Consider the following 27,398-nt stretch of genomic DNA (forward strand, 5'->3'; position numbering starts at 1 on the left):
ACATATACCTCTCATTCTTGCCTCCTATTCTTTATATTATTTCCTTCTTTGGTTTCTGTGACACCACTGTTTTCTGATTTTTGCTCCCTCTCTGATTGCTGTTACCTAGTTTTCTTCCTTTGTTCATTGAAACCTTAAGTGTTATTTCACCTTCAGATGTCAGCATTTTATGCTCTTCTCACTATATTTCGAGGTGGTAATATTTACTTTTAGGGCCTCAACCATGCTCATATCATGCTCATACACGTGTTCCACATGGTTTCTGAGATGTTCCCCAGCAAGACTGAGTCCACTTGCCTACAGGAGTAACTCATTATCAGTGCATCCTTTCTTGGCCTTTCTTCCTTCCCCCTGTTCTTTTCCCCATCTCCACACTTATGCATATTTGGAATTGTCCCCAAAACACTTAGCTGTAACAAAGTTTTTTGCCTTGGATCTACGTTTGGAGAAACCAGAACTAAGACAGCTTATATCCTGAATGTTTATAGAGTTAGTCCTTCCATCCTCTGTACTTCCTGAATTCAAATCCTCATCTGGATTACTTTAGAAATTCGTATCTTGTCCTTTGACTCTGATTTTGTTCCTCTTCAATTTACTCATGACACTTCAAGCAAATAAGCTTTGTAAATCAAAAAGGTGATCATGTTATACCCCTTTTTAATAGCTTCAGTGGTTCCCAACTTCCCCCTACATAGAATAAAGCTGAAGATCTTAAAGCTGACTATGAGAACATTCATGATCTGGACTCGTTTTACCTCTCTAGACTCAACTTCTACTGCAGCTATACTGAGCTACTTGGCATTTATCAAAGGAGTGGTGTTCTTCTTACTTCAAAGGCTTTGCTGAAGTTGCATCAAGTTCAGACCTATTCAATATTGCAATAGTACATGTATAGTTGTGCTTCTCTCTCTAAGTTATAAGCAAACTAAAAATTGTGTTTTATACACTTTTATGTCATTTTATATCCTCAAGACCTGGCATAAATGCCCAGCATGTAAAATGTTGTTAATGAATATTAATTACTCTAGCCTCAAATTAAATACTTTCTATAATTGTAGGATCATTTTTTTCTCTAAACTGTTTTTAACTATAAAACTAATTTATTCCATCACATATTTTAAAACTGAAAATATTAGGAAAAATAATCATAGCCTCATTAATGTAATTTGTTATATTCTTGATGTATTCCTGATTAATCTTTTAACATACATGTTAGTTGCTTAATCATCTGAAATAAATATGTAATAATAATAATAAAAAGAACTAACATTTAGACAGCACGTACTATAACCCAAATACTGTTCTAAGCATTTTATATACATTAACTTATTTATTTTTTTGATGATCCTCTGAAATGATCTCCATTTTATAGATTAAAAAACTAAATCACAGACAGGGTAATTGACTTGTCCTAAGCCATACAGCTAAGTAAATGGTAAAGCCATAATTTGAACTCGTATAGACTGGCACCAAAGTTCATGCTATATTTCATGGAGAAAATTGAATTATTTAATACACAGAAAGCACTTAGAACAGGGCCTAACACACGGTATAAATTCAATAAAGCCTAGCTGTTATTATCAGTGGTAGTATAATGAACATAATAATTTGGTATCTTTCAGCTTAAATTAGGGCACAGATTTTTACTTAGTTAGATAAATTTTCACTCTGAGTTTGATCATAAATAATTTTTCATCCTACCATACAATGAATGTACAATATGCTATAGAATGATCCTGTAATAATTAGTTTTTATTTACCATATTTTTTTTACTCTTTCATAATTATATATAATACCATGAGCATTATCTTTGTGCATTAACCTTTTTCCCTCTTATTTTAGGTCATTTTATTTAGGATAGTTTCCCAGAAGTAAAAATTATGTATTAAGGGGTTTGAACATTTTTGTAGTTCTTTATACACATCAGAAATTGCTCACCAAAGGCATTATATTAAAACTATGTTTTAGAGTCTCAGTAGCTTAATATTTACAATTGTTTTATTAAACTTATTTTCATTAATACTAGTATGCCTACAGCACCTACACAAAATAAATCCCATTTCTTTTCAATATGACAGACTTCCAAATCTTTAAATTTTCAAAATGTATGCCTAATCCATTTGTACCTCAGTGCAACTTCTCAGTTTTTCTGCAGACATTCTTTCTCCATGCCAAACATCCCTAACTTTCCCAGCATTTTTGTCTGATAAATTTACCAGACTCCTAACTATCTGAGTCATAGTCTCCTAAATACATTCCATTGTGCCTATGTCCCTCTTAATTTAGATATTTCAGACATGGCCTGACCAGCACAGAACACAGGGGGGCTATCACTGCTTGACCAGGGCATCTATTTCCAGCACTGCAGACTAAAGTCACATTAGCATTTTTGGCACTAAAATACGCTGTTGCTCATGTTTATGTGCTGTCATCTAAATCCCCCACGCCTTTTTCACATGAACTCCCATTAAGTGAGGGCTCCCACATCCTGCACTGATATAAATAATAGTATGCAGTTGTTATTTATGTAGGTTCTAAGTAAATTTTAGTTTATTTGTATTTATTGTTCCAGAATGTTGAAATTCATCTGAATTCCCAAGTATGTATATTGATAAACTTGATAAGCATTTTTTTCTTGCTCTGTCTTATGGTGCTGATTGATAAGTATATTTATACTTTCTATATCTTCACTAAAGTCATTAATAAAGTTGTAACCTGGCTGGCATGGTGGCTCACGCCTGTAATCCCAGTACTTTAGGAGGCCAAGGTGGGCGGATCACGTGGTCAAGAGACCGAGACCATCCTGGCCAACATGGTGAAACCCTGTCTCTACTAAAAATACAAAAAATAGCCAGGTGTGGTGGTGTGCACCTGTAGTCCCAGCTACTTGGGAGGCTGAGGCAGGAGAATCGCTTGAACCCAGGAGGCGGAGGTTGTAGTGAGCAGAGATCATGCCACTGAACTCCAGCCTGGCAACAGAGCGAGACTCCGTCTCAAAAAAAAAAATTAATTAATTAATTAAAAAAATAAATAAAATTGTAATCTAACACAATCCCAAGTACAAAATCTCATATTACATAATTACAGTCCTTTGGTTGCTAGCAGTCAGAGTTTTTGGATATGGCTACTTGGCCAGCAGTAAGTCAGCAACAGTGGATCCACCCAAGTATCTTACTATTTACTTCAATTCATTCGATTCCTGAAGATATCATGGCTGACTTAAATGACTTGTTGGAACTAAAATCAGTTGTGATTATATATTTTTTCCATTAATTGCTATTAGAATGGTTTTATAATTCTGTTTAAAAGGAAAGTAATTGATTTTAACCTGGATCTCATAAACTATCCTTATTTTCTAAGCAATTATAAACTAGCACATGCTAATATTAAATCTTATGATGATCCAATGTTTATATTTCCTGACTTCTCTATAAAATTAGCAGTCTATAATTGGAAAAAGTCACTTATACTTCCACCTGTGTTTTATAAGATAATACAGTAGCAGACTTAGCCAATAACTATTGATTATTTCAATGCCCCAGCAAAAAATATGATAAAGTAATAAACAAAATAATGAAACAATCTCTGAAATATCTCTCCTACATGTACACACATACATGTATATACACACATATATATGTATATGCACACATATACGTGTGTGTATATGTGTATCTGTATGTGTGTGTGTCTATATATACTTTTTAATCCACATAAATATGTAAGAGGTAGGCTCTCTGCTTAGTTCAGATTACATTAAATTACTAATAGCATGATTATTATCTGATTATGAGTGTTATTGTCAATTATCTTAAAATCAGTCTTGAAACAACTCATATAAACTGTTTCTCAATGTTCAAAATTTTTACTGATTTATTTGACTTTCAGGGTGCTTATTGGTTCTCCTTTAGTTGGCCAACCCAAAAACAGAACTGGAGATGTCTATAAGTGTCCAGTTGGGAGAGGTGAATCATTACCTTGTGTAAAGTTGGATCTACCAGGTATGTAAAATAAAAAAATCTGGTTTTAGGCCAGGTGCAGTGGGTCATGTCTATAATCCCAACACTTTAAGAGGTCAAGTCAGGCATATCATTTGAGCCCAGGAGTTTGAGACCAGCCCGGGCAACCTGACAAAACCTCATCTCTACAAAATACACAGAAAAATAGCTGGGTGGGGTGGTGCACTACCGTAGTCCCAGCTACTCAAGAGGATGAGGTGTGAGGACCGCTTGAGCCCAGGAGTTTGAGACTGCAGTGAATGGTAAGTGTGCCACTGCACTCCAGCCTGGGTAACAGAGTGAGACCCTGTCTCAAAAAAAATAAATAAATAATAAATAAAAAATTCTGATCTTAAATTATGCCCAGTATTCTCACTGAAAACAGATTTTGGGCTGGGCGCAGTGGCTCACACCTGTAATCCCAGCACTTTGGGAGGCCGTGGCAGACGGATCACCTGAGGTCAGGAGTTCGAGACCAGTCTGACCTACATGGAGAAACCCTGTCTCTACTAAAAATACAAAATTAGCTGGGCGTGGTGGCACATGCCTATAATCCCAGCCACTCAGGAGGCTGAGGCAGGAGAACCGCTTGAACCTGGGAGGCAGAGGTTGCGGTGAGACAACATTGCACCATTGCACTCCAGCCTGAGGAACAAGAGCAAAACTCCACCTCAAAAAAAAAAAAAAAAAGGAAAGAAAAGGAAACAGATTTAAATCAATTCAAGAAAATATTAGAAGTAATCTATAATCATTTTTCATATAATCATTTATAATGTATAATCATTTTTCTATAATCATTTATCTTGCAGATTCACAGAGAATGCCATTTCAATTCCCTCTGTCCTTAATTTGCTTTAGAAAGTCATCAAGGAGCATAAACAAATTTGAATATCTTACTAATTTTATAACTTTTAACTCTCTGCATTTTTCAGGATTCTTTCTAATTCGCGGGTAATGTGAAAGAACTTCTCCAAATAAACCTGCCCACCACATTCCCTCCACAAAATTTAACTTAGTGCCTGGTTTTCAAGAGGAAATAGAATCAAAGGAATTGTAATAGATAAATTTAATTTTAAAAATGGAATTGCACAAGATAAATTTATATTGAAATAGATGTATTTGACAGAAATAGTTGGAACGTGACTGGAAAATTCCTACTATAATTATCTAGAAATTAGAACCCTGGCAATGTTATATACAATATTGCATACTATGGAAATGATTTATAGTCCCACAAGTTTATTTCAGATATTGTATTTTTTGGTTCTCCTTTTTTCAATTTTCTATTTGTTTGTTGTTATGAACTTTTTTTTTCTTTACATGCATAAGCATACTTACAACAGCTGCTTTAATATCCTTGCCTGATAATTCCAACATCTAGAATATCTCAATATCACGTTCCATTTATTACTTTTCCTTGAGGCTGCATCACATTTTCCTGTCTTGTCTTGTGGGTAGTAATTTTGGATCATAACCTGTATTATGTTTTTTAATTACAGGTGTGGAGATTCTAGATTCTGTTATATGCCTGTGAATAGTCTTAACTTTTCTTATTAGCAGGAAATTTACTTGGCTCAACTCAATTTCCAAGCATTGACTTTCTTGCAATGATAAGTAGTTAAAATCTCTATTCAGGTTTTATTTCAGCTGGGCTATTGGAAATATACTCTGTACATTTACTATGCAAGTCATCTAGTTATTTGGATAAAATATATATGCATATTATAGAACTGCTGTTTTGTGACTGTTTTTAGAAGATATACTACTCTCTTCCTCACTTTGCAGTTGCTGCCATTGCTCCTAATCTCTGTTCTCTTTTTATTCAGTACAGTAAGACTAGGAGTTCTATTTGAGTTTTAGCCACTGACTAGGACCTTCCCTAGGTAGGGGGTGGGTTAGGGATGGGGGACAAAAACAAAACAAAACACAAAAACAGGAAACTCATTTAGTGCCAGTATCTTCTTCCAAGTGTGGATGCCCCTCCAGTTTCTGCCGCCTTTCTAGTGCCTTCAGGTGATTGTTTCATGTAATTTTTTTTTATTTTTTCGAGAATTTATAGTTGTGATTTTCAGAGGAGCTGTTTTGATAGGAGTTATTCCTTCTTTACTGGAAATTAGAATAGTTTTAAAATTAGCCTAGAGATTTTAGCCACATCAAGAACAGTAGGGAAGTTTCCACTGTAGTCCCTAATTGTCCCAGGAATGCTTTTCCTGGGTCAAGCTTTGTATATAAAACTCTAATACAGATTACTCAAGATCAATGCATATAATCACCCAGCTCCAGGTGCTTTCAAAGCAAACCAGACTAAACTCTTGGACAAAGACCATTGCTCAGATCAGGAAGTCCAACTGACCATTCCAGAATCTCTGCTTCCATTCCCCACTTTAAACCATATACAGTCTTAACATGCAAACAACTTCTGGAACAAACGGTGAGACAAATCTTTCTCAACCTGAATTTTGCCTCTTTCTAATATTCCACTCTACTAAGAAGATTCAGAAGTTCTCTTTTTTTCCTGTCCAGTCTTTTTTTTCTTTTTAGTGTGAGAAAATGGAACTTCTTACCAATATTGTCAGGCTGGCATGCTTCATGCTTCAGAATCCAACATTCCCTTCAGAATGTCAAATGTAGTCTCTTTACTGTGTTTCCTTTATTGAAACTTCCTGGACACTGCTCTAATATTCCTCTAGTTTCCTTTGTCACCCAATGGATGTCCTCATGATTTTGGAAGTCATGGTCAAAAAACTGGTGTTTGAGTTTTCTTTTCTGATCTTCTACCCATTTCCCCTTTTCTTACCAAAAATCATGTTTCATCACTGGTCTTTTATAACCAAGTTATGAGATTACATTATATCTACAGTGTTATGAGACTTAAAACTTTGTTTTAATTAGCAAGAACGTGCGAAAATCAATCCCACATTCTCATTGCCCTGCTAGTTCTGCATTCTTTCACAGTTCAGCAAAACTATCTGAAATAGTTTCTGGGACACGGGCCAACTCTTCAGCCTTAGCTTGTTCGTTATATTCCTTAAGAATACTTGGAAGCCTAGTTAGTTGAACCAAAAGAAGAATGTGCTATGATATGAGCAAAACAAATAGAATGTCTTAATGAGAGATGCTTAATTTCACTTTGCGAAACTTTTTCTCCCTCATTAAATTTTGTTCTATTTTTAGTTAATACATCAATTCCCAATGTCACAGAAGTAAAAGAGAACATGACATTTGGATCAACTTTAGTCACCAACCCAAATGGAGGATTTTTGGTAAGAACTGAAAGAATAATGATATTTATTGACAACAGATATGCTATCATTTTACGTCTTTGTAAGATCTGTTATATAATTTTCAATCTAATGATTTCTAATTTTAAAATAATTTTTTAAAGGCATGTGGGCCCTTATATGCCTATAGATGTGGACATTTGCATTACACAACTGGAATCTGTTCTGACGTCAGCCCCACATTTCAAGTCGTGAATTCCATTGCCCCTGTAAGAGGTACAGATTTTATGCAATGTTCTTGCACGTTTGAAAAGCCTAAGCAATGAATGACACATATGTATACAAAGGAGCATACCAAAAAGCTTAAAGTATTTTCTTAGCTACCAGCATTGCCAATTTAGGTAAATGTTTGCTTTACTAGTATATAACAAAATCTGACTGCTATTTTTGCAAGTGATATTAGTGTAAATAACTTTACAAAGTCATTTTTAAACTTCATAGATGAAGCTCTCATGCTGCTTATATTTAAAGAGTGAGTCTCTTTGAGGAAAGAAGTAACTTAATTTGAGATATGCACAAAAACTGTTTTATAAAAACTGTTATATAAAATTCATATTGAGAAAATTTGCGAAGATAACTCTCATGCAATATTAATTAAAACTCAGTAGGTATGAATTTTACTTGATACAGACCCCACACCAATTGTTATTGAAAGCAATTAATATTTTTATCACCTTTACTTTTTCTAAAACTTTTTTTTTATTGCTAACGCAGTGTATCTACTTTGTAGAACATCAGTTCATCTTTTAAAATGAATTTCCTTCATCCATGAAAGCACTTCATATGCCTCTGAAAAAAAGTAGATTCCAAATTTGCACAATTGACTCCTTTTATTGCAGAATGCAGCACTCAACTGGACATAGTCATAGTGTTAGATGGTTCCAACAGTATTTACCCATGGGACAGTGTTACAGCTTTTTTAAATGACCTTCTTGAAAGAATGGATATTGGTCCTAAACAGACACAGGTATGTGACTTTGTGTTTTGATTTCTGTTGTTCTAAAGATAAAAATGCAAACATTTTTAACAAAACTAATTATTCTGAAAGCAAATTAATCAATACAACTAAAGTTGAGAATGAATTTTATATCCATTTTCCTGTTCTTATTTCTGATAAAAAGGACATTACTTTAAGCTGTGTTATTTTCTATTTTTTTCTTTTAAGACAGCGTCTCACTCTGTTGTCCAGGCTTGAGTGCAGTGGTGCAGTCTCGGCTCACTGCAACCTTCACCTTCCACACTCAAGCAATTCATATTCCTCAGCCTCTCAAGAGGCTGGAATTAACAGGCATGTGCCACCACACCTGGCTAATTTTTTATTTTTGTAATAGAGATGGGGTTTCATCATGTTGGCCAGGCTGGTATCAAACTCCTAGCCTCTGGTTGATCGACCTATGTCTGCCTCTCAAAGTGTTGGTATTAAAGGTGTGAGCCACTGTGCCCAACCTAGGCTGTGTTATTTTCTAAACAAAAAATATTATGAAAGCTGCCATTTGTAATGCACTTGGAAAATAACTCTTACAGATTTCTATAAACTCATAATTTAATTCTTACTTAAAATGGATATAGCTACTTTTGGTAATATCAGAGCAGGGTGTCAGAGTTTGTAGAAACCAATCTGACATCCCAAAGAACCCATCACATTATAATCTCTCTTCTCACATTACATAAATAAGTTAGTAACTGACCAGAGGATACTACTTAAAGTATGTTGTCCTCCCTATTAATAATTTCTCTTCCCTAAGTTAAAAGCAAATGCCCCTGGCTATCTCTCCATAAAATCAAATAGTTGTTCTTTTATTCCCCCAATTAATATCTATTTCTAAACACATCTCCTTTATTGCCACTAAATGAAGTGGAACTTCTCACATAGCTTTTCCACTTTAGATACTGAGTTTAATTGCATTTAATTAAATACATTTGACTGATTTAATGTTTATTAAACTTATATGGGCATATATATTAAAATACAGAGCGGACATAATGGATAACAGGCAAATAAAATGTCAAAATTAAATCGATGCCTCAGGTCAGGAATTAGCCCTAGAATCAGAGTCTAAAAGGTTATTGTGTGGTTTGAAAGCTGTGGAGAGCATAGAAGACTTTAAGATTGTAGAACTGCAATCAGTACAGTGATCATCTTTTTTTTTTTTTTTTTTTTCCTGAGGGCTTTACTTTGGAAGAAGTTTCTGAGGCACTGAAAAAGCAGTCTGAGTGCATTAATGTTTGCCACACCTACATTAAATTTGGAACATACGTGCACATATATACACATACATGTGTCTTCATGTGTCTGTGTATATTTATGTCTCTCTTTATATTTTAATATATATGTATGTATAATTTTCTAAAAGGATGGTGGTTGAAAATTTCGAAGTTGAACTCAGACCTCATAGTGAAATGTATTACTGCATTCCAAGACTGAATAGGTCTCTGTAGAGAGCAAGTGGAAGGGTAAGGTTATATACATCCTACTGGACAATAGAAAACTTCTTGAAATCAGGGTAAAATCATTAAAAATGAAATGGGCTTTTATATACCACAAAATGTAATTTTCCGTAGAAGTGACTTATTTGCAATTGGCCTTCTCAAGTGAAATTACTAGTGGATGGTAGGGGATCTTTTATCCCTTCTTGTACAGGGTTCAGGGCAGTCTGCATCTTAACAGACCCACTCCAGGATGTGACTTGCTCTTCCTTCCGGCTCCTGTTCTGCATGGACCTCCTTTTTTCCTTTCTGAGGACCACTCTCCCTTCCTCCTTTCCTCCCTTCCTCTATCCCATCTCTCCTTGGCCAATAAGATAGCATAGAGTCATAAAATTAAAGCTGGAAAGAACCTTAAAGGTCATTTGGCCCCAAACCTCAATTTATGAAGGTGACATGGAGGCTAACTGACTTGTTTAAGGTCTTCCTGCTCGCTGATGGCAGATCAGAGAACACAGTTCTCTAATTGTAGTTGAATTTGTTGTTGTTGTTGTTGTTGTTGTTTTTCTTTCTGAGAGCTCTACTTCTAGAGAAGCTTCAGAGCCTGTACCATCTAATGCCCCTAAATAGTAGATTTCAATCCCTTTCCATCTCAAGAGGATGACTGTCGTCATCCTTCCTCAGGCAGCCCTTGGCTGAAACAATGCTAAGCTTGACAGTGCTTCGCTCCCTGCACTAACATACCTGAAATGCAATGGCTTGTGTTTCCGCTTTCTCCACTTTTGCCCATGATGTGCTTTCTTTCCTTCTTCTTGTTTTGTCCATCCCATTTGATCTTCTTATCCAGTTTTTTCCTTCCAAAGCTAATAACATTCTTGAAATATTTTTAAAAATTTATTATATAGCCATCTACATATTTTATTTTACCTTTAAATTCACTTATTTATATTACTATAAAAATTAATCTATTCGTAGCTATTTGTGAAAATCAGTGCAGCTGTGACATGTTTGAAGTTGGTCCACAACTTTAGAAAGAAAATCCATATGGTTCTTTTAGACTAATAATCACAGCTTCTGTGAAGATCTATGCCAGTGACTCCATCTTGTAAAGAAATAAATAACAGTCAATTGCTTATATGCTCAACCTATTCTTCTACAATTTTGATGTTTTTCAGTTAGAACTATAATTAATTTACATTTCTGTGTTGAGAGTCCTAAAAGAGGAGCTATTCTTCTTGTCCACCAGAGGAATTCTAGCCTGCCAGGGTGGGCAACATGAAGTTATATGTCTTTCCTGGAGGGAACAATGGCTCTATTCAGACACATGCAGGAGCGTCCTTGGGGTCCAGATGCTACCACTGAATGGGAGGAAAATGAACTTACCCTGAGACAGAAGATTCAGATTCAGAACCTCATTCCACAGAGAAGAATATTTCTGAATGAAACACTCAGCACAGTGTCGTTTATAGTATCTTCTGACTTCATCCAAGGAAACCTGCTTTTTAAAGAGAGAAGCTGATTATATTTCTGTTTTTTTTTTTTTTGTATGTCACATCTTGCTTGCATCGTTGATTGTAGAGCTTAACCATATACATTCATTCATTTATTCAGATGTATATACTAAGGGCTTACTATGTTCCAAGCTCTATGCTATAGCTTGGATAATAGTGGGGAATAAGACAGACAAGGCTGCTGCCTTAATGGTACTTCTGTCTAATGCAATGTTTCTCCAATTATGGCTCATGGAATTTCTGCTTCCAAATCACTGGGATGCTTGAACTATACCCCAAATTTTCAAAATCAGAATCTCTGAGGTTGTGGCTATAGAGCCTGCATTATACATAAGCAACCTATATGATTCTTTTCTGTTTGTTTGTTTGTTTGTTTGTTTGACACGGAGTTTCTCTTGCCACCCAGGCTGGAGTGCAATGGTGCGATCTTGGCTCACTGCAGTCTCCACCTCCCGGGTTCAAGCGATTCTCGTGCCTCAACCTTCCGAGTAGCTGGGATGACAGGCATATGCCACCATGCCCAGCTAATTTTTGTATTTTTAGTAGAGACAGGGTTTCGCCATGTTGGCCAAGCTGGTCTTGAACTCCTGACCTCATGATCAGCCTGCCTCAGCCTCCCAAAGTGCTGGGATTACAGGTTTGAGCCACTATGCCTGGCCCCATATGATTATTAAACAGATTAAAGTTTGAGAAACACTGGACTAAGGCATAATTATTATATTGGTGGGTGTGTGTATGTGTCTGTCTGTCTATCTGTGTTTGCTGCATACTGTGGATAATAGGGACCTCAAGAGCAAAGGCTGCATCATCTTCCTATCTTCATCAGTGGCCAGCCCAGTGGTTTACTGTAGCATAGTAAGCCCTCAACGAGCACTTGTTGAATAAATGTTTGTATCATAATGAGTCCAGTTTTGGATTTTTCTCTGATTATTGGACATTTAATAAGTCTTTTTTCTATAACTGGCATTTTTAAAATTATTTTAAGTATATTACTTTATATTTGACTCTCTAGTGTTCAGTCTTTTCTAATCTTCTTTTCTATTTTGGCTTATGTTATATCAGTGACTACTTTCATAAATAATTCTCCAAAATAAAGAGATTGGAAAGGACATATTTACCAAGCCATTGCTTTTGCTAAACCACATTTAATAGGGTTTTAAGTATAATGCATGTAAACTCTTTTTAAAGTTTGATCATTGTTCAGTGGGTTCAGAAAATAAATCTAGTCATAGAAAATTTGGAAAGACATTTTCTCTTCAAAGAAAATATGTGCTGAAAAGCATGCTTATCTTTTCATGTAGTCTTACAGTAATTCTTTCCAAAAACAGTTTGTTTGCTTGACAACCAATTCTTTTTCTTGATTTGTTCCTAATATAATTTAAATCTGTTTGATTTTTTTTGTTTGTTTTTAGTTTTATTTGTTTCTTTTAATGAAAGCATTCAGTTCCACCCTATGATTGGCAAAATTAGCTTCTGGAATTTATTCTCCCCTTTATGGATTCTCTCTATCTCCATTTCTGAAAGGAACAGATATAAAAATGAATCGTGAGAAAGATTACCCAGAGGAAGGTGCAAAAGATAGAAAGCTAAGAGCCAGACAGAGAACTTTTAGACTCCTCATCCATACCAAATTTCTAAAAGACTATTAATGTAGTTGATAAGATTTGTAGAGAAGATTTCTCTGTAGAAAGAGCCTACTCAGAAAGACTTCAGTGGGGTCATACACATCTTGGTATGTGTATACTGGAGTTTGGACACGTAGTTGATTGACTAATGCCTAACTCCTGCCTGAATTGTGAGAGCATGACAGCAGCTGTTATGTCTAGCTGCTGACAGGGAAGTCAGAGCAGAGGTCACTGCACTGGAGTCAACCTGCATCCCCAGAGATTGTTAAAATGCATGTGTTTTCCCAGGATTGGCATGGGTACTCAAAAGGAAGAGCCAGCGTGAGGTCATGTTAGGGCCTGTCCATAGGGATTACTGGAAGTGAGTGGCTGCCTCTGCAGAGAACGCACAAGATCTCTGTAATTCTTAGGGACTGAAGCAGTGGGATGCATTCACTCAGGGCAGGGTGTAGGTGAGACATCTCAGTGAAGGGAGTTCTCCAAAGAACCCTTGAAAAAGTTGTACATACCTATTAAGTCCTGATTTATCTTAGGATAATACCAATGCAGGAATAATTTCTCTATCCTTATTTATCTTCCCTACCTCTGTCCCTGGAAGGTCAGAAATCACAGTTAGCAATCTAAGTGAAAACAAGTAGGAAAACAAATAAAAGTCAGTCATGCATCTTTCTCAACTACAGGCTTCTCACCTCATGTAAGCCCTTAGTAGAAGTAAGAGAGAAGATTTAACTACAAATGTGCTTTGATGTTTCGCCTTGTTGGTTTTTAGACAGAACCACATGAAAGTATTGCTATTTGATCTTTTCTTTCCAACCTAGAAATACAGCAGTTTCTTTTGGTACAGACTAAATTAAAATATATAACTTTGTAAATTAACAGACATTTTAAAACTAAGAATTAAAAAAAATCTTAAGATCTTTATCTTTCCATCTAGGGATAGGAAAATACTTCACTTTGAATAAATTTTGAAGGGCTGGTGGGCCACAAATAAAGGTTGTATTCTAATTACACCTCCTGTATTTTTGTTTGCTGTATTGATTAGTTATACATTTGGTACAATAGATATAGATTGAATATGATTCCTATTCTCTGCAGTAATAGATTTGTCATTTAGTAATTGCAAGCAATAAAAGGCAGAGTCAAAGATATGGAACATTTCTCAAAGTAACTGTTACCTCCAAAAAACAAAAATAGAAAAAAAGAAAAGGAAAGGGGGAAGGAAGGGAGGAAGGGAGGGAGGGAGGGAGGGGGGAAGGCGGGAAGGCGGGAAGGCAGGAAGGCAGGAAGGCAGGAAGGAAGGAAGGAAGGAAGGAAGGAAACATATTAAGTTTTCCATGTGACAATTCAGTATGCATTAGGGAAATACACTCACTCTAAATAGTTACTCAAAATCCATTCTCTGTTTCTGTGTGGCCCAATTAAGACTTTTGCAAGCATAGTCAAGGAATTTTTGTCACCCAATTTTTTTACCCAAGACAGAGTAAAGGCTATAAACTTGCCTTTTAAAAAACACCTATAAAAACAAACCTGAAGCACTCTGAGCTTGCCATAAAAGATATGATGGTAAAACATTATGGAAGCCTTATTGATCCTCAATATCTAAACATAACATTGCTTTTAATAATAAATGAAGATAATATAAATATGTCAAATATGAGTGCATTACCTTAAATAAAACCAGTAAATTGTGAAGCTTGATATAAAAGTGAAATATACTAATGGAACAATGTCTAGATTGTTCACATCAAAAGTGTAGCATAGCATTAAACCAGGCAAAATGAAAAAGAAAATTAATTAAATTTTAGGAATATTATTTATCTTTCTTTTTACTGCTGATTTTATGGCCATTTGCCTAGAAGCCTTAAATCTGGGGCCTGATTCATTGTTTTCAGGTCTGAAAAGAAGCCTGAGGGAGCCAGGCAGCCATACCTTTGTCAGTCTGGCTACAGTTTCCAAATGTGCTGTAGGGAATGGGGTGAATCTTCTCTCTCACTAGCCTCTAGTCTCCATTCTCCCACCCCTCCAGCCATCAGGCACTAGAATAATCATTTCAAAATAAGTTCAGAACATTTTCCTAACGACAAACAAACAAACAAACAACTCCTCTTGTTGCCTGCTAAATAATATCCAAGCTCTCTAGTGCACTAACTGACATCTGACCACCTGGCCCAGCCACTTTTCATGCATCCTGCTTCCCCTTATACTCACCTCAGTTCTTTTTTTTTTTTTTTTTTTTTTTTTGGAGATGGAGTTTTGCTCATGATCTCGGCTCACTGCAACCTCTGCCTCCCAGGTTCAAGCTATTCTCCTGCCTCAGCCTCCTGAGTAGCTTACCCTTCAGCCATTCCTGGGCTCTTGCCTTCCTTGGTCATGAAGTGTTGTGCTCTTTTTATTTGCTTTTCCTGAGATTCCCTGCTTCGTCTCAAGCACTGTATGCTAGGAGAACTTCAAATATCACTTTCTCTGTAATTTTCTATGATTATCCTACCCACTGCTCTTGAGAAAAATGCCTTCACCTCCTATGTTCCCATAGCATCTGCAACCGTGAGAGCATATTTCCTTACTGCTCTTATTACTCTGTAGCTTTGCTCTTTGTTTTTTGGATCTGTCTCTCCCAGTAGACTATGAATTCCATGACGACAGAATTGTGCCTTCATCTTTTCATTTATGGAAGATAGTCTAGGGTTTTAGAATACATAAATACACTAGCACATGACGTGAGCCTTTTTTATGTTGGAAAAAAATGGGAGTTTTTGAATTTTTACCTTCTCATGTATAAAATCCTTGTTTTAGTGACGTCTTTCCCTTACTCTGCTTCATGAAGTCTGATTGATCCACTGAGCTGGAAGGTACTTGCTTGTGAGGGATTTCCCTGGACAACCCTTTACATTGTATTTCCGTCTTTCCTTTGCAGGTGTTTACCCATCTAGCCCCATTCCCCTCAGCCCTAATTTCTCCTATAGCCCTCTCCCTTCTCCACAAACACAGTGAATTAACTTTGTCTTAACCTCTCCTATCTTTGCATTTTTGAGCCTAGATCACTTTCATTGTAGCACCTTCCATGAAGCAAGAGGCCAGATAAAGACACCCTTTTTCTAGAGCCTGTATCTATTATTTATCAACTTTATAATGTTTCTGAAAACTTGTTTCCTTAGGAAATGATCATCTACCTGTAAATCAGTCCCATTTATATCCCTCTTTATAATGACAAAATGTTAAACTTGGCCTCTGCCAATGTAGCTTCAGAATGGTTTTTGCTAACAGCTAACTGGGATTGTAGCCTGTATAATTACTACATTCATACCCTGACTTAGTCACACTGGAAGCATGTTGTAGAGTAGGGCTTTGTAGCATAGTCTGATAAAAGAAAATATACATTGGCCGGACATAAAGCCTGAGCTCTTTTCATATTAAGCAATTGTGTATCTTACAGAAACACACAAAAAAACCTCATTGTTGCACTTTGTCATTACTTCCCTAAAGAAACCATTGACTTTGTGATATTGTTATTGAATTAAATCCCAGAAACTTAGCTTATGCTGGGCATTAAAATTTAGGTGCTGGTGTAACCCTGACTTAACAAGATAGATGTAGAAGATAATAATATGATTATTAATGAATAAATAACTCCATTCCTTCATAACTCTTTGACTAAATATACTTATCCTAGTTGACTTTGCACAAAATGCCCAAGACTAGATAATTTGAAAAAAAAAAAAAAAAAAGTGGATTATTTAGCTAATGATTCTGGAGGCTGGGAGGGCTAAGGTAGGGTGGCTGCAGCTGTTCAGCTTCTCGTGAGGGCCTTGTGCTTGTGTCATAACATGGTGGAGAAACAGGAAAGGAAGCAGCCATGTGCAAAAAGATCAAACACAAGAGGCAGCCATGCTTTATAACAACCTGCTCTCTTGCAGTAACTAATCCAGTCCCACAAGAGTGAGAACTCACTCCCATGATAAAGTCCCTCTTGACTCTTTTTGCCTCTTAAACGCACCACCTCCCAACACCACTCCATCGGAGACCAAGCCTCAACCTCAGTTTTGGTGTTTTGGTGGGGACAAACCATATTCAAGCCATAGCAGAAATTCATAGCTACTTTAGACACTTCTTTTTCTTAAACACTCTTTTCATTTAAGATCTTTCTTAAAGTCTTAAACATGACTTTCAGTTTCGTAAGAGACTAATCCAAAAGGCCCTCCTTTCAGTGTTTTCTGATAGTGTCCTTTCTTTCATGTCCTCACACTCACTTTTCTCCCCCTTTCTTCTCTACCCACGAAAGAAATGAAGTCATTGGATAATTAATTTTATAGAACTGAGTGAATATTTATAAAGTGTCTGGTCGATCAGGTATTTTGCTAGCTGTGAAGAGCAATAAAAAAAATCACTGAAATCTTGTTCCTGATCTCAAAACCTTCCAACTTAGAAATGAGGTAAAATCATATATTGGGACAGCTACAATGCATGATGGTAGGTCGTAAATATAATGAAGGTGAATTTAAAACACAGAACAATTAGTTGATCTTGACAATTAAGTAACTCTTACTGTTGTAGAACAATGTTTCCCAGTCTGAGGTGTTGAATATGATCCTCAGAAAAAATATTACTTTAAATAAGAATAAAATATACCAGGTCTTCCAATAAGTAATCCACAATACCTGTTTTTAAAGACTCCAAGAAAACTTTTGAAAGAATTTGCTTATAAGTCTAAATAGAAGAAGTGGGGATAGGAGTAAGAGAAAACCTTACTCTTTTGCACCATTTGCAATTTGTGACAGTTTTCATAGTGATAGGAGAAAGGTAGAGATGGGGAGGAGTCTGCTATAAAGATATATACTTTATTTTACTCATTGTTTTCCAAGATTATTTGACCATAAAATTATTTTTTAAATCAAACTTAGTAACATACAAAGGGATGCTAGTATTACCTGGGAAAAAAAAAAGGTGAGTGGATATTTGCTTGGGGACTTACCTGAAAACATGATTGTAAATCTCATATTTAAGTGGAATGTTCTAATAAATATTACAAACCTCTTGTTCATGTAACAAAATCCATAGCCAATTGTGTACCTGATTTATGCCATAGCCTGAATCAGCCTTTAGGTCTCTTCGGCCTTGGACTGTAATTATCTACCCATCCATTTATTTTGTTCTACTTAATCAAGAAGTTTAAAACACATCTCCTCAGGAGGTAAATGTGTCCTTTCCAGTTGTCTCTGAAAAGGAATTTTCCTTCCGCATGTGACTCCTTATCCCCCTTGATATTATAAGAGACTGTTGTTTCTATATTCAGCTACTCTTTTACTGATACCATAAACTGCTCTTTACAATCTCTGGGAAAGAATGTCCACATTCAACCCACTTGCACCTTTTAGCTGTCATCCCTGCATACCCATTTCCATTCATCAAAATGCCTAAAATATTTCCACCTCCATTATTTGTTGTCACCAGCCCTCTATCCAACTTGCACTCTGACTTTTGTATAATTCCAATGTAATTGGCTATTTCAAGTCAAATATTACAGTTACTGTTTTTTTTTTCCTTTCTCCTCTCAATTTCTAGGATGACTTAAACTCCTTTAATTATCATCTCTGACGTATTTTCCAGGCTGAGGCTACTTGGTTTCCTTCCATAGTACTTTCATGATCTCTTGGCTATTTTTGAGCTGGCTTTCAGATTCAGGAAGCTGAGTCCTCCTTCCTCCTTGAGGATTTTCAGTGGGAGAGAATAAATATGCTTGTGATTTTCTCTCCTCTTCCTTCCTACAATGTTCATTACTTGCCTTACTTTTTAACTTGCTGTTTAATTCTCATACTTATTTGATTCTGCTGCATACATATACATTATGCTTGTTTTATTAGCCTTAAATTATAAGCTAAGGTGAGATGGAAACTATCTCTGTTGAATTGAATCTCACCAATATTCAGCATAACATTACATTTGATTGTTTTGTGATTTGACTCTTTGTCTGTAATGAAAATTAATATTAGGTTAGTGCCAAAGTAATTGCGGTTTTGCCATTACTTTTAATAAATGATACCATTTTCTGGGAAAGATTCACAGCAGACCTGACTCTGTCTGGTTCCTAGGAAAACAAGCACCCCAGTATCAGCCAGAGACCTACATTGAATGTCATTTCCCTAAGACTTGAGTTTTTCCACTGGTCTCTCTTCACATTTCCCAGACTTTGCTGTATCTATCTTTTTCCGCTTATCATTATTTCCCTGCTATCTCAGTTTTCCATTTGCTTATGCAAAATGTTACAGTCATCTAGTAAGAATGTCTTAGGGTCAACTATGAGCAAAGCAAAACAGCACTGAAGGATAAGGGAATATCAAAAGCCATGACATAGTCCATACTCTTTACCCCTGCCTCTCCCTATAAAGTTAGGAGGTATTTGGGAAGATAAAGTATGCACTCAAACAGTTGAGAAGAATGTAATACTCACAGACAAGTTTGTTTCAGAGTTCCAAGAAGGGGAAGCTCAATATGGGCTACCTTGGCAACAAGGTAAGAAAAGTTTTGCAGAGAGGATGGAATTGAATTAAATCTTACAGGATTAGCTTAGTAGGAGGGACAAAGAAGAGCATTTGGTAGGAGTGGAATTCTTGCTGGAGAGTCCTGAAGATGAGGGTGAATGGAGAATTTTGCATTAGAATATTGAGGGACTGAAGGTCAAGGGGAGAAAACTGGGTTTTAACATATGGACCTAATATTTCAAGTAGTAGCTTGAAGTTTTATCTATTTTAAAAAATATTAGAATAAAAATCTATCTTTTAAAGTAGATTTCAAAGTCATTGATACAGGCAATGGAGAGTTATTGGAGGTTTTTGAACAAGTATGTTATAGGATGAAAGCAGAGTTTCAGGATAATTAGTCTGTCAGGAATATGTAGAAGGATTTGAAGAGAGTGGAAATGAAGAGAGGGAAATCAGCAGCAAAGAGATTGACCATTGCCATGGTCCAACTTCAAAGCAATGATGTCTGGCCTGAGCTAAGGTAATGAGGTAGGAGGCAAGACTTGACTCTGGAGTTGGGCTCTGACACCAGACCAAATTGAGGACTAGCTAAAACAGGGATGAGGCAGAAGATGCTTTCCATAAACAAGCCCACTAGGGTGCCATGTTAGTTTACCATTGCCATGGCAATAACCAGGAGTTATTGTCCCATTCCATGACAATGACCCAAGGACTCAAAAGTTATTACTCCTTCCCTAGAAAGTTCTGCATACACCACCTCTTTTTTTTTTTTTTTTTTTTTTTGAGACGGAGTCTCGCTCTGTCGCCCAGGCTGGCGTGCAGTGGCCGGATCTCAGCTCACTGCAAGCTCCGCCTCCTGGGTTTACGCCATTCTCCTGCCTCAGCCTCCCGAGTAGCTGGACTATAGGCGCCCTCCACCACACTCGGCTAGTTTTTTGTATTTTTTAGTAGAGACAGGGTTTCACCGTGTTAGCCAGGATGGTCTCGATCTCCTGACCTCGTGATCCGCCCGTCTCGGCCTCCCAAAGTGCTGGGATTACAGGCTTGAGCCACCGTGCCCGGCCCATACACCACCTCTTAATGTACATGTGATTAAAATTAAGTATAAATATAACTGCAAAACTGCCCTGAGCTGCTCCTCTCTGCCTGTGAGGTAGCCCTGTCTGGCAGGAGCAGTCACAGAACTGTAATGCCACCAGAGCTGTAACGCTGCAACTTCAAGATAAAGGTGTTTTCTTCCACCTCCGCCTTGCCTTTGAATTCTTTCCTGAGCAAAACTAAGAACCCTTATGGGCTAAGACCCATTTTGGGGCTCACCTGTCCTGCATGAGTAGGAATGAAGGGACATAGTTGACAGCTGCCTTAGGTCTAGCTCCCAGAAGCAAACCTTGAGAGGACGGTTCACATGATTGTGATTTATTTGTGAGGAAGCATTTCCAACAGAAAGCAGTCGAAGAATCAGGGAAGCAAAACAATATACCAACAAAGGAAAAAGGAAAGTGCAATTTCAAGTGGAATCCAGGCCTCAGCTTAATCTGGAAGGAGAGTTTCTACTTGAGTCAGGGGGCTGATTTCTCATTTCCTGCACTCAGCATTACCTGTGGATCAGGGTGTTGGGGAGCTGGGGAGGGCAGGGGACTCCCAGACACTCCTGGTTCTTTCAGTCTTTGGGGTAAAGCAGTCTAGTAGCCCAAGTGCAGTCATCTGAAGAGAGTCTCAGGTAGAGTTGTTAGAAGCAAAGTATCTAGAGCAGATAAGGGAATAGGCAGTTATAACTCATCTTATATTTTAAGATTTACAAAGAATAAGCTTTTAGAAGCCAGGCACATATTGGAGGTGGATAGGTGGATGATAGAGATGTAAAATTTAAAGCACTGATTTCTGACTTATCAACATTTTGGGTTTTTTACTATTCCTAATGTGAAGATAATTTTTCCAGATAGTTCAGTAGTTCATAGTAGGTTATTTAAGATATGTAAAGTGTGTTGTAAATGTAAAGTATTAACACACATGTGGCACAAAGCAGTCTTGTTAAGTTGGCATCCCTTCAACTCCTCTCATGTGAGCTCATCCCCACATGTAAGTGAGATAACCCTTTTTCTCAAGGAGTTGGCAGTTTATGACAATTAGATTAAAACCAATAAATGGGAACAACGTGCACTCATTAGTAAAAAAATAGTAGTAGTGTTTGGCGGCATTCAAATATGCAACCTCCTTTGAGATTCATGGTCATTCCTTTAAAAGGAGACCAGGTTACAAGTTGTGTGACTTGCATCAAGCAGCATTCAAAGCCACAGAAGCATATACAGAGAAGGAGATAATTGGATTTAACCAGAGTTGGAAGTTAGCCAAGTGAGTCAATGGAGGAAAAAACGGTTAAAGGAGTTAAATGTTTGCAAATAAATGATTATAGTGATTGTACCATGGAATCTAGTCTAAGTACAAAAAAACGGCAGTATTAATGAATTAGTTGGAGTTGGAGGTCTCAATGTAGTCAAGGAATTAGTGAAATAAGCCAAAGTTAATGGTCAAAAAGGAGGACATTTAAAATTGAAATTCAGCTGCTGACAAGGCCTTCCAAATGACAAGGTCAAGGATAAGACCTTGGGAGAAGATGGCCAGAGGAAACATTACTGATGCTGGGGAGGTCAAAGAAATAGATACTAGTGTATTCAATAGATTATCAGTAGATATTAGACTGATAGATTATTAAGTAGATGCTAAAATTTTCAAGAAAAACCACAGGAGTAGGAGGGAAAATTTTCAAAGTAGAGCCTCTTACTTAATCAGATAAAAACACGGGGTAATAAAAACAAAGCAGACTCTGTGAGATGTCCTTAATTGATGAGCAATTAACTTCCACAACAGTGTTTGTTCACTTTGATACCTAGAATTAGCCATAATGATTATCCAAGTAACAAAACCATTTTGCTTTTATTTACACTTAACATTTATATACACAAAGACATGTATATCCATGGATATGTCCCTTAATAATTATTCAGTGTCCCCAAGGATTACTAATCAAAAGCTTTAGGGTCATTGAAAAAAAAATTTTAAATTTATGCAGAGGGTAATAAAAATGTTCTTCACATGTTATTATAAAAATCAAGAAAATATCCTGAATTGGAGTCATTGATGTGTCTTTATCTACTTTGCTATTTTTGTGTAATTAATTGGCTGAATCCTATCTTGTTCCCAAAGGGTCTTCTGGTCACCTTTATTCCGAATATAGTAGCTCTCTCAGAATAGGTAGTAAAGGATACTGGGTGAAAGATAAATTCACAGAACAAGGCTAACCTGGACATGGATTGAGCAGAGTGCACGTTCATTCAGCTGATAATGTAACCTCTTCTTACAATTACATATATTGTCTAGTTATTTCTTATTAATTTTATACCTAACTAAGCAGCTTTAGGAGAGAATTTATATGTTCTATTATTTTTACAAAATATGATATATGTATTTGTGTGTTTGTTGCATCATATACTCTAACATATCTCAGTTAACTAGCTAGTTAGTCAAATTCATTTAGTAGCCATGAAATGGCAGTGGCACTCAGCAGAAGCTAGCAGGTTGAGGTATATCATGGGAACCAGCCCCCAATATTTCAACGTAGGTTCTTTTCTATTTTCCCTAAGTGTTGGCTGGTCTGAGAAATAAAGGGAAAGAGTACAAAAGAGACAAATTTTAAAGCTGGTTGTACAGGGGAGACATCACGTGTTGGCAGGTTCTGTGACGTCCCCCAAGCCACAAAACTAGCAAGTTTTTATTATGGATTTCAAAAGGGAGGGAGCGTATGAATAGGGTGTGGGTCACAGAGATCACATGCTGCACAGGGCAATAAAATATCACAAGGTAAATGGAGGCAGAGCGAGATCACAGGACTAGGGCGAAATTAAAATTGCTAATGAAGTTTCATGTCCCACTGGGCATGCATTGTCATTGATAACATATTATCAGGTGACAGGGTTTGAGAGCAGACAACCAGTCTGACTAAAATTTACTAGACAGAAATTTCCTCATCCTAATAGGCCTGGGGGCGCTACGGCAGACCAGGGCTTATTTCATCTCTTATCTACAACCATATAAGACAGACATTCCCAGAGCGGCCATTTCAGGGTCCTCCCCCTAGGAATGCATTCTCTTTCTCAGGGCTGTTCCTTGCTGAGAAAAAGAATTCAGTGATATTTCTCCTATTCGCTTTGTAAGAAGAGAAATATGACTCTGTTCCACCCGGCTCCCAGGCAGTCAGACCTAATGGTTATCTCCCTTGTTCCCTGAACATCACTGTTATCCTGTTCTTTTTTCAAGGTGCCCAGATTTCATGTTGTTCAAACATACATGCTCTATGAACAATTTGTGCAGTTAATGCAATCATCACAGGGTCCTGAGGCGACATACATCCTCCTCAGCTTACGAAGATGAAGGGATTAAGAGATTAAAGTAAAGACAGGCATAGGAAATCACAAGAATATTGATTGGGGAAGTGATAAATGTCCATGAAGTTTTCACAATTTATGTTCAGAGATTGTAGTAAAGACAGACATAAGAAATTACAGAAGTATTAATTTGGGGAACTAATAAATGTCCATGACATCTTCATAATTTATGTTCTTCTGTCATAGCTTCAGCAGGTCCCTCCATTCGGGTTTCCTGACTTCCCACAACAGAGATGACTAAAGAATGGAGGATTTTAGATAGATGCCTTTTTACTGAGAGGAAATAGGGTGATTGAAAGAACCCTGGGATAAAGGATACACATCTTAGACTAGACCCCCTTCCACCACTTCACTGTAGGGATGGGGTGTTTTCAACTCAGTTTCCTCACTTATAAAACATGATCATATTTCTGTTATTATAATTTAAATAATTAGAGAAAAAAGTTTTAAAAAGACCATTAAATATATATCATAGTATTCTTATTTAAGCATAAGGACATAATTGCTCCAAGATAACCAGTGTACTCTAGAGGGTAACTCAAAGATGATAAAAATTGCTTTAAATTTTGGCTTCTCTTATTTGTTTCTAAAAACATCAGAATATGCTTTTAGTTTCCAAAAGACCCAGTGTGAAAATGTATGTATAAATCAGACATGAAATTAATACTAAAACTTTCTGATGTCAGTGATATCAGCAGACGAGGCTGGAAACCAGTTACTGAGCCTTCTTGCTACTTCAGAATAAGATTAGACTCAGAAATAGTATTTGCTCTAAAGCAAGTAATAGAGGCAACTTCACCAACAGGCAAAGTAGGCAATTGCCTTGGAAAGAAGACAGGCTTATTGAAAATTACCTCCCCTACCCAAGTAATGAAGCACCTGGAATTCCTGAATTAAAGAGACCCTCCTTTGGGCAAAGAATTGTCTGAGTCTGGATTTTGAGATAGGATGGTTAAACAAAAAGTCATCTTCAGCCACAATTTTTCATGCAGATTAGTTTATTGGTTCACATCAACCTTTAAAGGGGGATGTGGAAAAAGGATAGGAGAAATAGCCATTTCTGGGGCCAGGAGGCAAGTGGGAAGAGGAAGAATTTGGAGCAAGGGAAATCGAATCTGAGGGCACTTTCCCTCCTGTATTTCACTTCATGAAGGCTCTGCAGTTAGCTGCCTGCATTGTATAGTCTGTGCACTAAAGGGAATGAAAGGAGGAAGGTGGTAGGAAAGGAAGACAACAAGGAAAGAAGGTGGAGTTGGGAAAGGCTGATTTGGGAGAAATGAGGCTTCTGCTAGGCTAGACAAAGCACACTGCTCAAGTGTGTAACTCTGCAGGGTACATAACCTGCTTATTCCTCCAGTCTCATGGTGCCCTCTTCTTTCCTCACAGCCCTGGCCATGGCTCACTGTCTTCTTTTCCATTCTTAGGGTAGATCTATCTCTTTCCCATCCTGGTCTTCTTCACATACAGTTTTCTCTGCATGGACGTTCTGCCATTCTAGCACCCACTCTTGCAGTCTCAGCTTCTGAGAGGCCTTCCCTGGGCCCCCATTTTCAATCTGGCCTCTAGATTATATTTGCTGATTAGGGATTTTCCAATACAGTCCTTTCAACAGTTTGCAATTGTTCATGTATTTGAATGATCACGTTTTTAATCTCTCTCTCCCTCTAGCTTAAGAGAAGCTTCATGAAGGCAGAGACCATATCAGTGTGTTTCATATTTTACATACCAAGGCCTATCAGAGTCACTCTGTAAAATCTGTTGAATTAGATAAACCAATCATTTGAGAAGTTTAGTAACAGCATCACAGCATGTTTACTTTTGTTCTTTGGACTATGAACAGTCACAGAATGGCTATGCTTATTACTGTCAAAATAGAAGGATTTGTGTACTGATAGGTTTGCAAACTCATCTGAAACACGAAAATGTATTATATCTCATTCACATGCTTAAACCGAAGAAATCTGAACAGGAAATTTGTGTTGATGTATAACTCACAGTGGCTTGGTATTTCAGGTTGGAATTGTACAGTATGGAGAAAACGTGACCCATGAGTTCAACCTCAATAAGTATTCTTCCACCGAAGAGGTACTTGTTGCAGCAAAGAAAATAGTCCAGAGAGGTGGCCGCCAGACTATGACAGCTCTTGGAATAGACACAGCAAGGTATATGGATAAAAAAATAAACTAAAGTAAAAGACTGCAAAAATAACTGCTCATGACTTAGCCCTTTGGCATATCAATTGAAAGTTTAATGTGACAATATTTAAAGCCATTTTGTTTAAAACGAGATTCAGAAGATTAGATAATGGTTACAAGATCAGATGTTTCTATAACACAGTCTCACCATCCTTCTTATCTTTTTCTTCTTACAAGGGTTTAATTGATAGAGAATCCATTTTAAAATATCACTGCATCTATAACTTCATATTCTTGGATACTAAGACAATATTAGGTAATATTTGTTTCATTTATTTTTTGTTTTCAGCCTCTAGGAGTCTTAATCTAAAAGAATGGATTAAAAATATGTCTACCTCTACTCAATATATATTTATATTCTAGATTGTCCATGTATTTTCGGTACTTGATTTACCGTTATTGAAGCTATCAGATAAGAGGTTTTAAGGGGCCAAATTAAATATTGTCTATTTGAAATCATTTTTAGTGCAAAGATTGAAAGAAATGGAAAGGATCTGATCATTTGTAATGCTCTCTTTCTCCTTTTTTTCTTTCTTTAGATTCCCTCAAATTTACAATCCTTCCTTTCTTCCATCCGCAGTTTTCTTTATGGTGAACACATAACTCAGTCTATGGTTGAATTTCATTTTAAAAGAACCAACTGAATTGTCCTCTCTTACAAATGTAGAACACTTTATTTCCTGTATGTTCTCTTATCTCATTTATTAAACTAGCAAACTTCTGAACAAATTCAAAACAATACAAAAATCATAGGAAATGTAATAAGTAATTTGACTAATGTTAAGAATCCTTCTGCTAAATGTCTTCAACTTCTGAACTCTTGCCTCAGGTGGAAAGCTAATTTTCCATGCTCTCATTTCATCTGCCTGCTAAGATGAGTGTTTTAAGGAGGTTAAAAAAGTTAATAATGATCCTGCGAAGAATGGGATTCAAAATTTTAAAATTTCATGCGCAGCTTTTGCCTCATGAATGTTAGAAAGTCATGTGGTTCTAGTTATATGGGGCCCAAGAGAAAATAACCACAAACAGATGGAGGTAATTTGACATTTACCTAACTATTGGATCACCAATTTGCATACACAAAGAGTGCACGTGTTTAGGTGTACTGAATGCACTCCCTTCAATAATTGATTAAATGTGATTGTGCATTCTAAGTAAGTCAAAGTGTTCTTTGAAACCTCTGAGCCTGTAGGGAGCTGTACATTTTCCAAAGGCAACCATTTAAGAATAAATACTCATCTTTGAAAACTAACTGAAGAAATATTCTGGTTGCTTTTGCTTCTGCATAAATACTGCTCTAAATACCATGTCCCTATATGTTTTTTGCCTCTGTGTTTCACAAAGGGTATAGCTGTGGGACACAGAATTGATTGAATTTTGATTATACATTAAAAGTCTGTAGTGACAGTACCAAGTATTTTTCTCCTACATTAATTACTTTTTCA

General features: G+C 36.7%; 1 protein-coding gene across 1 annotated transcript in view; it reads left to right on the top strand.

The window, feature by feature from the left end:
* Window positions 1-27,398, top strand: part of ITGA1 (integrin subunit alpha 1) — a 174,063-nt gene that overhangs the window by 74,596 nt on the left and 72,069 nt on the right. Inside the window, 5 exon segments of the mRNA XM_033179542.1 lie at window positions 3,890-4,002; window positions 7,174-7,262; window positions 7,385-7,496; window positions 8,120-8,247; window positions 25,772-25,920. Of these exon segments, the coding sequence (XP_033035433.1) occupies window positions 3,890-4,002; window positions 7,174-7,262; window positions 7,385-7,496; window positions 8,120-8,247; window positions 25,772-25,920 (591 nt within the window).

This window comes from Trachypithecus francoisi, unplaced genomic scaffold (genome assembly GCF_009764315.1).
Source record: "Trachypithecus francoisi isolate TF-2019V2 unplaced genomic scaffold, Tfra_2.0 Lachesis_group2, whole genome shotgun sequence".
In the NCBI taxonomy this organism is placed as follows: Eukaryota; Metazoa; Chordata; class Mammalia; order Primates; family Cercopithecidae; genus Trachypithecus; species Trachypithecus francoisi.